The 18,106-nt window shown below is 37.9% G+C and overlaps 1 protein-coding gene and 1 long non-coding RNA gene across 5 annotated transcripts in view; one reads left to right on the forward strand and one right to left on the reverse strand.

The window, feature by feature from the left end:
* MGAT4D (MGAT4 family member D) overlaps positions 1-18,106 on the reverse strand; it is a 41,052-nt gene that overhangs the window by 3,156 nt on the left and 19,790 nt on the right. For all 4 annotated transcript variants that reach the window (XM_057419075.1, XM_057419059.1, XM_057419067.1 and 1 more), the window contains exons 4-13: positions 16,359-16,492; positions 14,163-14,209; positions 12,572-12,685; positions 11,251-11,326; positions 7,367-7,478; positions 6,286-6,416; positions 4,322-4,429; positions 3,296-3,489; positions 1,163-1,241; positions 965-1,043 (exon numbers count right to left, since the gene is read on the reverse strand). In XM_057419075.1, coding sequence (XP_057275058.1) covers positions 965-1,043; positions 1,163-1,241; positions 3,296-3,489; positions 4,322-4,429; positions 6,286-6,416; positions 7,367-7,478; positions 11,251-11,326; positions 12,572-12,685; positions 14,163-14,209; positions 16,359-16,492 — 1,074 coding nt within the window. The remainder of the gene's footprint in view (positions 1-964; positions 1,044-1,162; positions 1,242-3,295; positions 3,490-4,321; positions 4,430-6,285; positions 6,417-7,366; positions 7,479-11,250; positions 11,327-12,571; positions 12,686-14,162; positions 14,210-16,358; positions 16,493-18,106) is intronic.
* LOC130604589 (uncharacterized) lies at positions 1,127-17,700 on the forward strand. Its single transcript, XR_008973491.1, has 4 exons — positions 1,127-1,253; positions 2,356-2,450; positions 16,469-16,534; positions 17,562-17,700. It is a non-coding gene; the product is annotated as an uncharacterized LOC130604589 (long non-coding RNA).

An 18,106-nucleotide genomic window follows, 5' to 3' on the forward strand; every position in this document is an offset into this window, starting at 1 on the left:
GAAATAAAACCAAATCTTAAAAACACCTTCCCCTCACCCCTCTCTTCTTCCCAGGTTTAACTTTATTCCTAGTTCTCTACCTCCTTCCCCACAGGGTGGGCTCCTCACACTCTTTCCCTGCTGCACTATGTGATCCCTCCCATGGGTGACAGTTCTTCATGAACTTTTCCTATGTGGGTCCTTCTCTTGTGCTGCAGTTCTTCATGAACCGCTCCAGCACAGGCTTCGCATGGGGGCACAGCCTGTTTTCAGGCATCCCCCTGGTTCCAGCATGGGGTCCTCCCCAGGCTGCAGGTGGGTATCTGCTCCGCCATGGACCTCCATGTACTGCAGGGGCACAGCCTGCCTCACCACAGTCCACACCACGGGCTGCAGAGTTATCTCTGCTCTGGAGTCTAGAGCACCTCCTTCCCTCTTTCACTGACCTTGGTGTCTGCAGGGCTCTCTCACAGATTCTCAACTCTTCTCTCCAGCTACAGTTGCTGCTGCACAGCAACTTTCCCCTCTTCTTAGCTCTGTTATCCCAGAGTCACTACCACAGTTGCTGATAGGCTCAGCATTGACCAGTGGTCTTGGAGCCAGCTGGCATTGGCTCTGAGGACATGAGGGAAGCTTCTAGCAGCTTCTCACAGAAACCACTTCTGTAGCCCCCCCACTACCAAAAACCTTGCCACAGATACAACCCAATACATCCTATGAAGACCTTGCAGAGAGTGCAGTTAGTTTTTCTTCTAATTAAATGTCTTAGCTTTCGCCACTGCTAGTAGGGTTCTTCATTATTAAAATAGTATAGTCACTGGTTAAACATCATATACTACAATATGCAGGAGTGCAATGGGTTTGCTTTCCTTCCTAGCTCACCTTGGGATATTGTATTTGTTACAGAGTTAATGAAATTCTCAAATGCAAAACCACTTTATATGTAAGAACAAAATTCTAGGTTTTGAAGTGACAAACTATTTACCTATCTGTAAATATCCGTCTTTGGTTGCTGGGTAGTTATATTTACTTCCATTGCCAAGCAGTTCTTTTTTTAGCATTTCCTGTGAAAAACAAAACAATAAGATCTCCAGAAGTATTTTCTAGGGCATGACATCTTATGCTGAACATCATTCTAAAATGAAAAAGCACTCTGTATTACAGTTGGAAATGAGAGACTTACATCAGCTAGCAACACTTCCACAGTTGTGTTAAACAGCTTATCACCAGGGTGCTCCATGTTTCCACTTCTGAAGAAGTACCTGATAGGAAAGGTATGTTATTTCTAAGTATTTTATACTTTAGAAAAGTTCTAGGAAAAGAATGCTTTCCAGTTTGGATTCAAAGTTTCACATACCTTTTCTTTTATATGTCGTGGGCTGCAGAGAACAGAAATAGGCATTGAAACTTCCCAATGTGTGACCAAAACATGCTAGAGACTTTTCATTTTAAACAGAACAAGCATTAAAAACATCTTTTTCTGGAACCACAAAATGCAACTGTTCCCCTTTTCAGTGCTCAAGTTCCAAATAAATTAACTTAACTTTGCAGGTTTCAATGGCTAAGGAAGATCTACCCTCTCATCTGTTCCTACCATCCTAAGGCTGAGGTGAGATGGGCTTCTGGAATGCAATGGCAGCAAAAATGCCTGGTTTTACAAGATCATACGCTACATGCCAAGAGAATCCCCTTTTTATCAATACTGATCAGGTGCTTCTAAATAATCTCTGTAGCCAGTGAGCAACAGCACTGTCAAAGCAAGAATCCAAGCAAAACCACCTATGAGATTTAAAAAAAAAACAACAAGAACTCTATTTGGTTTTATATTTTGGCATTAGAGTTCTTAGGTTTTTAGATCCAAAAAGAGCTAAGGAAATCTAAAACATCAGCCTCCCTCCTCTACTATCAAACAATCAAAACCTAAGAAGTACACCAAATATTATAGGATTAACCATACATTTTTACTGGTTAGCAGTGTGATGGCAATACAGTATGTAAGTTAGCTTCATCCAGTATAACTTCCCAGTAACAGGAAAATGCAAAATACAGGCTACCAAGTTTTCCAAAGCATAAAGCAGTTAATTACCAGTGTTGATCACAGAACATCAGTGTTTATTATAAAAACTGTCATTTAGTGCATCTTACTAGACAGCGATACAGACTTGCTTTCTTACAACTTTTTAAAATAAAAGGGAAATCTACAATCTTTGCAGAAATGGAAGTGGCCTTGTTTTGTGACCAGTTTTGGGAGGAAGTGTAACAACAGTGAAGGAGGTTTTCTCGCTGAATATCATTACAAAAATATGGTAATTGGGGTAATTTGTCTCCCTTTCCTGGAACCGTATTTCTTGCTAGATGATTAATTTTTTAATGCAGGTCTGTTCTCCAGTCTGACAAAGAGAGAAGAAACTTTGCTGAACCAGGCAGGATGGCTCCTTTTGGTGCCAACCTCAGTTTCTACTGCTCATAGAGTAAGGCTTTCTGAAAAACACCTCTCTATCTTAAGCTATAGGTATCTTCCTTTAAAAGACACCCAAGTTGAATGATGTGAAAACAGAGAAGGCAGTTTCATCTCTTAGTATGAAAAAAACATCCAAGGTGGGACTTAGCTGTAGGTCCGAACACGTAAAGTTAGAAATCTGGCTGTGACCCAAGTTTTCAAGTTTCATTACAGGCAGTGGGGATATACTCAGTACAGACAAGGAGACTCAGTAACTGACTCAGGTGACCAAACAGCAAATAAGATGAATAGCTGTCTAGCTTCCACTGACTTTATCAAGATCTTTATCTGTTATGTATAGTAGGAGCTTACACATCTACCTTACATAGGCATCTCTACTGTAAACACCTACATTCAAATCTCTGAATCTTCAACTGAATCCCACCTTTGTTAATTCACTCTTCATTATTTCCCCACAATAGTGAATATTTTCTCTTCGCTTTCACCTACACTGGTATCTGGCCTAGGGCTTGGCCTTTGACTTGACATCAAGCAAACAGCCTTTCTGTTGACAAATACAGAAATAAACCTTTCACTGACTCCTTTGATGACCCTCATTAAAACCAAATTCTTTTGAGAATTATCATGAGAATGTAAAATATTCAACTGAAGAAATAAAAGATACAAAAAAAAAAAGTTCTGTTATTACCAAGCAAGAAATGTATTCTGGAATTCAAGAAGGGGAGCACATAAATATCAAATCATAGATTTCTTGTCAGTAACGAGGCTACGGTTTAAGCAAACAGTTGAGCACTGGTGGTTTTGAATAGGCTCAATCATTTCCTGACTAGATATTCCATATCATGCAATACTTACTTTTCCACTTTCAGTGGCTTTAAAAAGGTGAAGCTGATGTAGTCCCCTGCCACTGGAGCTGAAGCCCAAAAACAGTCTTGTCCTTTATAAACTTTCTCCAAGGTATACTGCTCGTATGTTTTTAGGCTTGTACTCAGTTTTGCAGGTGGATTATTATGTGCTTTATGTAGCACATTTTTGCCAAAATCTTTATCCTGTTGGATATAAAGAAATTGAATATCACTCACATAATGAAAAAAAGTGTTCCAATATTTTGAATTTTAGGAAGCTATTCCAGAAAATAGTTGCCTCAGTGTCAAAAACCACACTATTTCTAATAGAAATATTCATTTCAGTGTAGTCACTGAAATGTAGAGGCTCAGAGTTGCAGTTTGTAGACAGAGTTGCTCTGATTATTTCTTAGTTGCCTAGATTTAATAATGAAATTCTCCACAGTAGGCTATTTCATAGTTGTATACTGTGCCTTCTGCCAAAACACCTGATATTGGTCTCTGATAAAGACTACATGAACCTCTACTCTGATCCAATACAGCAATTGAAATGGCTAGTCTAAATGGCACCATCAGGACATCCTTGAAGTCTGGTGCTTCATTGCTCTTGTTCTTGTGGTAGAGCCCCTGTTTGCCATGCAAACTCTCCCTAAAAATCTATGGCTGTCATGATAGCCACACCCTTGTCCTTCTTACTAGTCCCTCACATTGGGATCGTGGACTATTCGTCCAAAACAAACCATCACAGCAAGCTGCATTTGTATGAAAACTTGTACTGTGCAGAGGGTGCCATGAAATGCAACTATGATGGGTACAAGTATTCACATTAGAGATTCAAAGACATTTGTGCAGAAGCAGTAGGCCCCACCTGCAGTTTAGACACCAGATCGATATTCTCCCCCACATTTGTAAACCAGAGTTCTTGGATAGAGAAATGCGTCTAACGCCCAAGATGCAATACTTGAAACTGATTTGAGAACCAAGTCAGAACACAAGCATATCATTTAGAAATATGGTATTAATTTCTTATCCTTACCTTCAAATTCTGTATCTTCCCAGCCAGTGATGAATAAATTCCCACATGCTGAAAGAGAGATGGTTTAGCACGGATACGTAACTTTGCCTTTTCCTTTTCACAGTGTGTCTGAAAGAAAGTAAAAGGGAGCTAAGTTGTATTCAAATAAAGGAGAGACAAACTGAGTTACATACAGCAATTTCATTACGTACTTCACTACATTACATGTAATGTTACAAAATAGCTTACTGTGGAGAACTTCATTTTTACATGAGCAAATGTAGCTGAATCTTGATATGCTAACACTCAGCCCAGGCAAGAGGACATGTGCCAGACACGCACCACCACAGGATGGCACATAATAGCCACAAACAAGTGCCCTGCTAACTCACCTCTGAGGCATAGCGTGTGATCACTTAGTGACATTCTTAGTTGCTTGAAAAGGGGAAAGCATGTGGATTTCTGTCAATTTTCCTTCTTGGTGCCTCTAGGAATGTCCACTGATTCAGCCTGTCTAACAGAATTCTGAGCAGCCCCTGGGATCCCTGTCCTTCTTCCAGCAACCATTTTCCATATTGTCATGAGTAGTCCCATTAGGTCATGCCACTGGTCATTCCCACCCAAGGGCAGCATTAGACTTGACTTGTCTCAGTAGGTTTTTGCTACCCACAGCAATTGAAATTGCAATTGCAGAAGTGAAACTCGCTAGAAACTTGCTGATACCACTCTGATTTAGCTTGGCCAGAGGAGACTCCCATGAGCTGGCTGCCTGACTTTCAGGAACAGAGCTTCATTTTAGGTATGAATCAGGTCTTTGAAGCTAGTACAGTCATTTAAAAAATAAAAGTAAAATGTTTCATCTAGCAGACAGAAGTTGGCACATGTTGGATCTTGAATGGGTGATGTTAACTTAATCATATCTTTTTCTGTTATCACAGGCATACAAGAACCTAAATTAAAGGTACTTGAGGCTCACTCTAACTCATATGAGCCACCCTAACACATGGAGTAGGATTTCAAAGCTTACTCCTATCTGTCTGAAGTGGGAATGGAGACTCTTTAGTGGCATTACTAAGTGTAAAACCAGAGACCTTATGCTATCCCCAAGAGTCTCCTCTGCTATGCAGTAAAATGTGAAGCTTGTTTGTTCCACTCCCCTCAGTCTTCTGCTTTGCACAGCTCCTATCTATCTCTTCTTCCTCCTTTATCAACACAAAAATAATATGTGAAAACACCTGGAGTGGGGACTGGCTATGCTAATCAAATAAAGTTCTTGAGCCTTAAAAATCAAGAAGGACCAGAAACTGGTCTGTCCTCTGTGGCACAGTCTGTTACAGAAGAAAGGTATAAGTAGTGACTAGCACCAAAGACTGGTGAGAGAAAGAATGCAAAAGGGCATAAAGAAATACTTAACATTTCATTGGGCTCACCCTTAGTACTAGAAATGGCACCATTTGCAATTCCACACAACTGTTTAATTTTCAGTGAAAAGTATCATTTAGTTCATTTGACCTACATTTCCCTACATTTTTTTTTTCAGCCAAACAGTCAAATTTTCCCAGGGAGTAAAAGATCTAAAGCAAGTTCTGCTTCCTGAAAGTAAGGAACTGGTAGAAAAAATTCAGAACTACTATGACTGTAAAAGGTCTGCTGCTTTACTGACTTTCATTTTGGGGGCCAGCAGAAGATTGAGAAGTGACAGTTCACATAGGTTTACATATTCAAAATGTTCTTTAGTGGTGCAGGCAGCTGAAGAAGGCAAAACAGCATTGATGTGGAAATGTGAATTGCTGTGAGTTAGGCCTTGCCATATGCCCTAGTGGGCTCAAACATCATGCAACTCTATGCAGATCTGCAGCAAATTTTTCCCTGTAAATTCCAAAGTCATGTTTGAGGGATTTCTATTTCGCTTTTTATAAATAAGCTATTTCATCATGAATGTGTTTAAGTATTAGTTATGATCACAAATTCATAGACATACTTACTGCATCCTTTTCTGGATTGCACACTTTAACCCAGAGCAGGTGGTCTATAAGCCAGTCTATGGGCTTATCTTTATAGAACATGAGAAAAAATTGCACTATGAGTGGCAAGTCTTCTGATTTAAACAACTTTCCTGAAAGTAAGACAAGAAGTTGCATATTCAGACATTTTTATTGCTGTGCAAAAATCACCAGCTTTATGTTTACTCCAGCCTTAAACACATGAATGTAACCCTGATAGTTAGTGAAAATTTCACAGACTCCAGCTCTGGAGAGTTGCTTATCCTCCAGCTTGTTGGGATTTTGAAAAGATATCCATCCCATGCCTGGAGATATTCTCACATAGTCAACCAGTGGACTAATGAAGTATGTAGTATAACCTAGTTCCAAACACAAATCTGCCAGTCACCTGTACCAGTGTGTCAAATGAAACAAAGTCCAAAGAAGTCCTCAAACTGCTAGACATGCAATTTGACTGGCAATACTATACTGAGTATCTTTAAATTAAGATTGATATAAAATCTTGATATAAAAAGTGTTGTTTTTAAAATACTACCCCTGTTCATTTAGTTCTCTTGCTATTTGTGTAAGCAGATTTTGTTACATTTCTTTAGTTGACCTAACGCTTATAAGGTGTTACCTTATAAGGCTCTAATTATTATCTACAACTAAATTGTATCAGAAACAAAGAAAAAAATTTAAAAAGAAACTTACTACTAAAAATAGTAAAATCCTCCCCTACAATATGGGATACATGTTCTGCTTCACAAAGGAAAGGAAGCAGACTGTTTTAATAGATTGTTCAAATTCCTGTCCTGAACAGAAGACTACAAGCTATAGAGGCACATAGTGCCCTGGGGTGGAACAATTTGCTTCTTATGGGAATCCAACTACTAGATCCTATGTTGAGGAGACTCTGCATTAAAAAGACAGTTTTAAAGAACATAAAAAGTAAAAGACTTTCGGTGGGAGCTTTCCTGAGTCCTTTAATGCTTTGAATGTAATTCTGAGGGAGGCCTACTCAAAAACACACAACCCACACATCTCCAAATCCAGTTGACCCTGCTGAGATCGTAATACTTACCAATAAATCCTAGCTGGGAGAACTCAAGAATCATCCAATCTTGGGACTGTTTAGCAGCAAAGTTTCTTATACTTTGAATATAGTCAGGTTTGGCTATAATGTCATCTTCCAACTGGGGGAAAAGAAAAAGAGCAACAAAAAAAGAGGAGGCAAGTGGTGGTTTTATTGCTGTCAGTCACATGTGACAGCCACATTGCATTTGACTGCTGTATAGTGTACACTGAAGCTGGGCCAAACTACAGTGGATTGCTATTTAGCTTCTACTTATATCTCTCTCTCAGTATCATACATTAAATACTTCTTTACAGGAGGAACCATAACACCATGAGTGCTTCTCCCTTTTTGAGAAAGGAGGACTCCCTACCTTAAAGAGATTTCACTCAGAAAAAAAAAATGAAGCAAAAAGAAGTTAAGGAAGAAGAAAGTAGACACTTTGTACTCAAGTTATATAGCACTGATAAGCAGCAGGAGCAAATTGTTTAAAAAGAAAGGTGTGTAAAGCAGATGGTTAAATGCTTTCCCGAGTAGCCTGGGCAGATTTTGTCGTACCTAAAAGGTGACTGAGAAGAATCGTGGATGATTACTGAGGCGGCAGTAGAAAGCAAGTTGTTTCAGGGAATACAAGCGATGAAAGAAGGAATGTGCTGTGAATCCCACTGAAGGACAGTGTAAAGGCTGAGACTGAATACAGCAGTAGAGCCAGCTACAGGATACTTGCAAAAGGAGACAGACACCCATCAAGGAAATGGGAAATGCCTTGGCTGCATTGTTGTATGGCTTTCAGAGAAGAATGTGGGATCTGAAAAACCAGAAGCTGTTCCTATTACTAAAGCCGAGGATAATGAATCCAAACAAGGAGTTCAGAGGTACTGACACAAAAGAAAGAAATGAATTCCAGAGGTAATTAAGAAGCAAGTAATTCAGGGCTTGAATTTGGTATGGGTGTGAAAAACACAGGAAGAGGAGGCTAAACCTTCAAGAAAATGTTGTTTGGGTGCAGTGTTAATCCAACTGCTGTACTTCCTTGGCTCTGGTGTTTGCCTGGTGACACTGGAATCTGCTTCAGAAAGCTAAACAGGTAGAAAATGAATGCTATGAGGGAAAAAAAAAAACCAAAACAAACAGCATGATTTCCTGCTGGTTTTGTGTCCCCAAATGACTCAGCACAGAGTCAGCAGCAAGAGCTTGAGAAGGCCCAGAGCTTTTAGCTGAATTTGGCCATTACTACGAGAGTAGGTATGGTGGGGCAGAAACGTGTTGTCAGTGGTGAGCCCAGGAAGAAGTAGAATGAATTTTGAAAACAAGATTAAGAGATCCGTTCTGACACAGTCAGCTTTTGCTGATGTCAAGGTAACAAAAAAGAGATAGATGGAGACAGAACAGATCGAGATGCATGCTTCTTAACAGATTCTGAAATCCAGGGATTGAGCTGAGGTGGTAGCTATGCAGAAGAGAACAACAACAACAAAAACCATAACATCAACTTACAAGAAATCTTGCATAAAATCAAATGAGTTAAGAGGATTATCCATTAATAATTAGCTATATGTAAAAGGAGAGGGGCAAGGAATCAGAGAGTTTCAGAGAATCCTTAAAAAGAAATTCAGGGCCACCCAAAAAAGGCCAGAAGCCAGAGAGAGGAGTGTTTCAAAAACCTAGTGAGACCACCATATGAAGAAACACTGGAAGAAAGCATACAATAGTAAAGATGAAAAATATAGAGACTCTGATGCAAAATGGGTGTGAATATCATTATGAGCTGAAAATAGTTTGCATATTGAGAAGTCTGAAACAGTCTTTTCTGAAGGTGACAGTTAAAAGTGAATATTGGAGAACGTACATTGATATACTATGTAGCACAGGCCATAAAAAGTTTAACCCTGTACTGAGCCCTGTAATTTGTGTCCAACTAAAGCACATCTTCTTGAAGAGCATTTGCTATTGCTTAGCGATTTCAGTGTAAGTTCTTTTTCATTAAATTATACTATGTGTAGTTATCCCAAATGTTTAGTATGTAGTACCCAAATACTAATTTGAATTTTTCTGGCTTCAGCTTACATAGAAGACAGGCAAAGTAGAAGATATGGTTCAATAGAAGAGATAAGATGACTGGTGGGATTTATTGTCTTTTTTCAAAGATTATGTTTGATCAGTAGGTAAGGTTCATCCACAGTGTAACCCTGTTAGCTTCATTAGACTTCACAAAGCTTAAATCCTGGTTCAGCAGTATTTATGTGCTTATTCAGCAAAGATCTTGTCTGACTCATGACATCGACTAATCTGTAGACGTCAAGACTAATTACGTATGCTTATCTTCTTTCAAAATTCACAAGTTAATAGCAGTCACTAAATGATACTATTCATGACAAAATAGTAAATAAAGCCTAAGCTAGTTCAAGTTTTCCCTAAGATTATTGAAGTAAATCTTCATACCAGGCTGAGGAAGAGGATTTTTAAGTCCTTTGCTTTCCATTAATACAAGGCTTCCAGATGGAGAAAGATCATAGCTAACTTTATGGCAGCACGTGTTCCTTCTTTTCACCTGTACTCTACAGAGTATTTTTGGGGCAGACCAGTATCTGTGCTACAAAACCAGCTGCAGACTGAACACACAAAGAAGTGGATATGCTAGGCAGTGGTATGAGGAAAGCACAGATTTTAAGAAAACTCTGAATGCAGCCAAAAATACCACCAGATCATCATAATCCAGTCTTTACTCCAGATAACACAGTTCAGTTCTTCTATAATGTCTCAGATAAGAAAATGTTTTCTCAAATTTCTTCAAAAATACAAATACATAAGTAAATCATTTCCATGCAAACATGAATGCTTGGAAAATTTTATAATAGAAAGGGACATTAAGTGGCTGGCAGCCTATGTAACATTTTCCATGCCTTAATGCTCTACTGCACTTGGTAAACTTAGGTAGAATTCTTAAAAATGTAAGAAAGTCACAGGAAAAAACTTAATTTTCCAGTAAACCTTAACTGCTCAATAGACACCATTTTTCTCTGTCCACCTGTCTTCTGACTGCCTATGCCAAATCTGAGAATGGAACATACACCCCTGAGTAGCATTTGTGTTAAACGCTGATGAGAATTGTATAAGATGCCTGCTCTTGTGGTTTTCTCTTCTGCTTCTGGGAATCTTGTGATGTGTTTATGTGATACAGAGCCTGAGGCCTGCTAGGAGGAGAACCAGGAAAACTTAAGAACTAAGCAAAATACTCTTCTGAGCTTTTTTAAAAAAACTGTTGACATTCACAAGCTATATGAACTTTTATGGATCTGCTCTGTTATTGAACGGTCATAAATTTTGGAGTCTTTAGCTGTGATTATCATCTTTATGGAGCGCAAATCAGCACAAACCTAGAATGATGGGTAAACCTAAGCCTGGATGCATGGAGATCTTCTTAAAGTCTAACTCTCTAAATCTTCTGGAGAATTTAGGATCTGCACTTGCAGTTTAACCTTTTCTCCAGTATCACTGTACTGGTATATTTCCCTACTTGTAAAGTTTTTTTGGTTCATTGTGATCTGGGCTGTAACCTGGACCTAACACCACTATTCTGTCTTGCTGCACTAAGTGAAAACACGTTAAACTCTGACTTTCTTAACCTATTCAAATAAGGGTTTCATGCTTCAGTAATCTTGTTATTCAACCTCACAAATTACAGGAAGCTACAGGGTGGTTTTAATCAAATAATACCTGGATGCAAGATTATTATAAGCACAGAAATACGTGTGTGCTTGTAAAGAGCACAGGCAAAATACACAGAAAATTATAATAGAGTCCTGTTTTTATTGAGGCATTTGAAACAAAATTGCCAAAGCTAATAATCCATACAGATGTATGGCAGCTATATAATGATAATATAAACATACCTGTAAATAAAATCTTCCCTTTGGTTGGGCATATAGCATTAAAAAGCTGTAATCCAAATTCTGTTTGGTTCTCCACCTAAATAAAAGCAGCAAATTCTGATAAGGTTTTTGAGGGAGTTGCAAGAATTATTTCTATAATAAAAGCATTTCTAATGCTCTACAGTAAAATTGCAAGGTTGAGTATTCCAACTGAATACTAAGTGAATATACATTCCTCTATAATCAGTTTAAACATTTGTAAATAATTCCCATAAAAGTTATCATAAACTAAGCAAAAAAATGTTATTTGTACCAATGTAACCTGAAACAAAATGTCTAACAAGTATATTCATGCCAAATGACTTAAAGATGCTACTCAATATAGTATGAACAGCAGAGATCAACACACAATGATTATTTAAAGATCAAAAATGGAGTGCTTTTTACTGATGAACAACAAAGAAGCAGGTTGATAAACTTTCCAGGTTTAAACATAAATACACATTTTTTCCTACAAAGTACAGTCTTTCATTTTACCTGAGGATGAAGCTGATGTTTGACAATCAATACTAAAAGACTCCAGAGCAATTTATCATTACTTAAGTAACATAAAAGTGTATTCAAATCTAATAATACCTGAAACTTAAGTGTAAGTATGTAAACATGTTTATGCTCTACAAGATATACTACGAAATACATATGCATACGTGTACTCGCTGATCTCTTCCAACCTGAACTCCAGTACTGCAGCTCCTCCACTGCATTGTTGGGGTAGCTTCTGGTATTAGTTATTGTTAAACGAATGAAAATTACTGTCCTCCAATAAATCAACTTTGTTAGGTTATAATCTCTCTCAGTGAATCTGGGAGACATGAGTGAATGAACTCACTAGCTAGGATATATTATTTACAGTAGTATAAAAAGTCCATGATTACCAGAAGTTAGGTCATTAAACTCACAGTAGTTGTTATTAGTCAGGTAAGGGGCCCTGTGGGGTTTCTGTTGTGTGGTCACAGAACCTCTCCCTTTCTGTCATATGAAAGATATCCCTATTTTTATCTTTATGACCAGATAATCTAGCTTATCACCTCTTGGCATTACCCATCTGGTTACCTAAAGTACCTAGTCAAGACCCAAAGGAGAAGCCTTGGCTCTCACCCTGAAACTGATGTGCAGCATAGCTTTTCTCAAGTTCCCCATGTGTAATAACTTTTTTTTAAAGTACACTTGAGGTCCATTTGCTGTGAAATACAAAAACATTATCAGCTCAATGTTGACATTTGCCAAATTTTCCATTTTATAGTCTTAGCAGAAGTCCTTAGCTTTTATAGAGCTATCTCACCTTACTCTGTCCTCTGGATCTCCAAACATTTGCTTCAGGTTGGAAAGATCTGGATAATAAGAAGCAGGAGGAGATATAACCTCTAGGACTCCAGACTGGATTTCTCTGGGGAAGCTGTGAAGAAAAGCTTAGTGAGACCCCATTCCTCAAAAAGATTTTTGAAGGCAATCACAGAAGCTCCCGAGGGTTAGGCCTGCTCCTCCATAAATGGAATTCACAACTCTAGCAAAGAAATGAAGTCACGTAGATTAGGAAACCAAGAAGAGGTCTTTGTCAACCATCAGAACAGACAGGACAGTAACTCACTGAAGTCTCAGAAAACACTGAAGAGAAGGCTGTTTCAGAAATCCTGCCCCTCCTGCATTTACAGGTACTCATAATCTTGATATGGTTGCCAAAATACAGCAGTAATTCACAACCAATTCCACTATCTAGAACTACACACAACTGTTTCCCCTTGCACAAGAGTGCCTAGCTTCCTTACACTTGCTCTAACTCTAATGCCATATTCTAGCCAAAATGATACTGTCCTGGAGTGGGGCTTTGGTATGGGGAATCTGGATCTAGTCTCTGCTCCAAAGATTAAGTTTTCCATTTAAAAAGTTGTTTAAAAAAAATGTGTACTCAATTTTAGTAGCCAAACCTGGAAGCCAAATCTCTCCCTTTCTCCAAAATATACAAAAAAAATCAAAACAAAACACTTCAGTTTTTAATAGGTACAGGATCACTGAAATAAGGAGTTTTCAGAACAGAGTTCCCCATTCCCTATGATTGATGAGAAAAAAGCTTCTTTCAGTCAGCTGCACTTCAGGGCCTTATCTGTTTTGTGACTGTTACCCACACTATAGCTTTTCTCTGAAAGCAGCTTTTGTCAGACAAAATAAATCTACCTATAAGTGTATTTTTTCCTCAAACATTTTAATTCAGTAGTTGTTCCTCTCAAGCTGCTCTAAGGTTTTTTAACATGCATGTGATGCTATGTACACCTCTAGGAAAGAATGATAAAAGCAAGCAAAACTGCATTGGGAACCAGGCCTTTGTTTGACAGATCTTATATTAATTTGGCATGGCAAAGAATACCCATCTCATGTTACCCATTATATAATAGTATTTGACATTACAAATATTACCCCACTGCTGTCCAAAGTCCATTGCCTCCATGAAAAAGAGGCAAATGAGGAAACAAAGACACCTAGGAAACATAACAGACATCAGAATACACTGCAGGGCTGTGAACTCCATGGGGACCTAATACATGTAGCCTCAGGTGCCTTGAATTGCATCATTAATTTTGTGGTGAAAAGACTTAGGTTCGAGTAAATATTTATCAGAGGCTTAAGCTGAGACCTGGTCTGCTTAGTTAACGTGTATTTATGAAATAATAACAGGAAAATAAACTGACACATGCTTCTGTTCTGAATTTCAGTGTGTTACAATACACATAATAAGAGTGCACCTTTGCCTCATTTCTTAGCAGCTTCGTTTCAGGATGGTAGAGTTGAAGTTTATTGTTGAAATGCTCTAATTCTTTACATATAAGTTCAAAATGTGTTTGCTGGCTGTTGTAGTCTATATACTCTATAGGACTTACCTGGTTTTAACACTTTCTGCAACACTGTTAACATACTCTGCATTCACCTAAAGAAAAGAAGTGGGGGTTCATTTCAAGTCACCCATTTTTGTATTAAGCAATATTTTGTAGGGAATATTTATATGTAAACACTTCATTTTTATCCTCTAATTCTTTTAATTCCAAAGAAAAGCAATAGGTTATAACAGCATTTCTACTAAAGGACAGGATGGGGTTTTCGAGCCAACTGAACTTTCAATGTAGTTGAAAGTAAACAGAACTATCTCCAGCTATGGTTTCTGCATTTTGTTTTTTCACTGTTTCTGCAGCAGGACAAGCATTTTCTGCATAAAATTCTGTTCTACAGCTTTAAGTTAAGCATGATCATATAACTGTCAGTAAAAAGTGCTGTTTCAGGTTACTCATCCAAAAATCACAAGAGAGGCCTGAGGCTGCTGAGAAAAGTCACCTAAGCAAAATTTTCTAAACTAGCAATACTTAAAAGTTTCATTTAGAGTTTCTTCCTAATATAACAGACTTAAAGCTCTTGGTCTGGGAATTTTGATGACATACTTATTCATTGCTGCTGTTTCATAAAAGTAACATTTTTAGTGTGCAAAACACATCTCTTAATTATACTAAAGAGTGCTAAGTTTTATGGGTGCGATTTCCAAAGCAATACGACACCTGTCTTAGCAGTCAGGACCTTTTATTTTTAATACACACAAATAATCATTAGCAGCTATACTTTGAATTTGTAATAATTAAAAATGATGTGAAGTGGTAAGTAAAGAACTGCGATAAGAAAAATACCAACAGCTTTTCAATTCACTTTCAGTCAATAAGTTACTCTGCCTTAACTCATAATGTAAACATTTAACTTGATCTTCTGTAACTTTATGGGAAAAAGGAAGGTCTAGTTTCATGATCAGCGAACACACCTGCCATACTCTCATAATAAAATGTTCTTATCACCTCTCATTATCAACCTGCTCTAATTTACTGCATGGCTGAGAAATGGAAGCTGCAGGAATGTGACTTTGGGAAAGGGAGAAAGGGAAGAGACTGATTCTTAAAACAGGAGTTTAATCCTAAATTGGCTGAAATGGACTATTACTACAACCAAAACTACAGTGCCAGGTTAGGACTATCAACATTCAGAATGAACTATTCAGAAGTTAACCCTTAAAGAACTCTCTGAAGCCCAGTAATGGGTTTATCTAAACGGCAGCTAGGCAAACCTCGTCATTGCAAGGGCTCTTAATTGGGAAATAGAAGCTGTAAAATAAGTTCAGCTCCTGAAAATTATGCTGAAGAGGAATTACAGCCAGTAAAATTAGGCCTATTTATTGTTGTGACCCAAACTGAAAAATTGAAGTCAAGACCTAACTTAATAAAGTGAACTATCTTCTGTTTGACAGTATTATAGCTGCAAGAGCTGCTCTATGTGATGACTGAACTAAAAAAGCAAACTTTAACTGTTAATGAATACGTGTATGAAATTTAATGTTGTTTATGGAAAGACAAAGAAATATGAGCAATAAATATCAAGTCTGAATAACTGCAGTCTTTTTACCTGCAAGTAGCTATCAATAGCTAACTCCCTTCTGTAGCTTTTTTCCAATGCTGTCAAGACATTTTAGAATGAGGAAAAAAAAAAAAATAAATCCTTTACCCCTAATATTCTATCTTGACCATTGTTTACTTTCCCCGATGTTGAACCATTTAAGTCTTTGAACAGTTTTCTTTGTCACAACCCATGTCAATACACAGGCAAAAGGCAAGGCTCCAGCATGTCAAGGTACTTTGCAAGATAAGACAATATCAAAACAGCAGATAAATAATCTGAACTTTTGTTAGGCTGAATAAGTTTACTTTTTTTCCAGTTCTACAGAACTTTTCTGTGGAGGATTTACATTTCATTCTTGAAGCAGAATACTTTGAGAGATAAATAATGAGTTCATATTTATTTGAAAACCTGACTGCAACAGCTGTGTAAATGTCATATGACTTTTTACCCTTTGATCATCTGAGTTACAAGGTTTTTTCCAGATATGAACACTGAAGCACTAACTGCTCAGTATCTCCTCCAAACTTAAAGAAATCCTTCCCAAAGACCTAGCTAGCAGTATTTTGCAGTGTCCTACACTATTACACTGACATAAATATCTATATTGTCTTTCTGTCAGCATACTGCACCTTTCCACACAAACTTACCTCTGCTATAAAGACGATTATCACGCAGTCATTCTTTTCCTCTTCAGAAAGTTCGTACAGTAGGGAATGCAGTGTACTTATCAGATAATGTTGTTTTTCCCTTTTCACAGTAGGGATACCCATCACCAGTGAGACTGCAAAGAAAGAAGTCCACAAGCCACATAACCTTAAGTCAGGTAAAGGGAAACTGGAAGTACATTTTAATTTTTATTTGATGTGACCAACAGACTTAGTGACAGTTAATATTCCTATAGCACTGTCACAGCATTTGCTTTGCTACCTGGAAGGAGAGATACCTCCAGCTAAGTTTAGGTTAGAGACACCTGTGTCTGTGTTAGAAGCACCAGGTCTACACTGTGTAGACTCAACATTTGAGAACTTGGAGATATTAGGAGATACTACTACCTCTGGCAAACACATAGGTATCTTCTATTGAAAGTGGGTACTGCAAAAGTGCTAGCTCTTGGTATGGAGCTGGAGATCTGAGTTGTAAGAGTTAAACCAACCCTGCTCTAATGAGCAAGTGCTCACAGGAGGTGAGTGCCGTATATCTCAGAAAGAAATCCAACTCAAAAAATCTTTCTGAGCAGTCTAATTGATGTGACTCAATGGCTTTGACAAAATAATAATAATAATAAAAAAGGAGCTTAGACGTTATCAAGAAGAAATGAACTAAGATTACCTCTGGCAGAGACTCCACTAGAGGCAAACCTATGCTGAATTACATCGTTAGATTGTAAACAGGTTCTCGCTTTTTCCATTGGTATGGTCATTGCCTAAACCAGGGACCTAATCCAGCTCAGTAAACCTGTGGAATTCTTACTCCTTACAGATGACTGCTATTCACAAAACCTCGTGGGTCTGGGAAGGAAGCAGCAGATTTTGAAGGAGTAGCTGCAGTTCATCATCTGTGCCAGTGATAGCTCAAAATGCCAGCACTCCAGCATTCCTTCCCAGCACATAACCTGCTAAACTACTGGGGGTTTGTTTGGTTTTACACACTTAAGATCAATCTGTAAACAGAGGTCTTGCTGTTGTGATTTTAATGTATGAATAAATGGAAACTAAACATGGAGCATTCTTTCATTACTTATTACTTTTCTTCCTTCCTCCTTCCTTCCCGTCCCCCTTGTTTGTGAATGTATTTGGTTTTCTGAGGGTCTTTTGCAAATCATTTTGCTGACAACCTCTGGTCTTTTTCAGACTGACAGATCTATGGGCACTCCAGTGAGAACTCCAGCACTAGATCACATTGCTACAGGTGCACCTACAATTGAGAAGGCTGCAGAAAGTTATCCATTGTCATGGGCATGGCCAAGTTGGTTTTTCAGTTAAGCCAAAAATGCTGCCAATGTTTCTTTATATAAAATCACCCTAGAGGAGGGTCATAATTTCAACAAAACATAAACCCCCGCAAATGGTTGATGAGTTCCTTATTATTGCTTATGAAAGTTCTTTTTAACTATCACATGAGAGTTAGGAGAAGATGTAACTGTATATTTTGTATTAGATTTCAACAGAATTCATTATGATTTGTGCAGGTATTAGCTGATTTTGCATGTGGATGAAAAAGTTACACTGAAGATTTATTAATATCTTTTAAAGAATCTCATCACCTTTCCATTTGCTTCTAACTTTAGCAAACCGAGTACATAATAAATTCTCCTTGGCTTCCTCATTCATGTTCATTTTAGAGGAAAAAATGTCAGCTAATGCATCTCAGCCATATGAATATATGAATAAAACCA

The sequence above is a fragment of the Pezoporus wallicus genome, unplaced genomic scaffold, assembly GCF_028554395.1.
Source record: "Pezoporus wallicus isolate ANWC-B61680 ecotype Strahan unplaced genomic scaffold, APGP_CSIRO_Pwel_v1 contig_6597, whole genome shotgun sequence".
In the NCBI taxonomy this organism is placed as follows: domain Eukaryota; kingdom Metazoa; phylum Chordata; class Aves; order Psittaciformes; family Psittacidae; genus Pezoporus; species Pezoporus wallicus.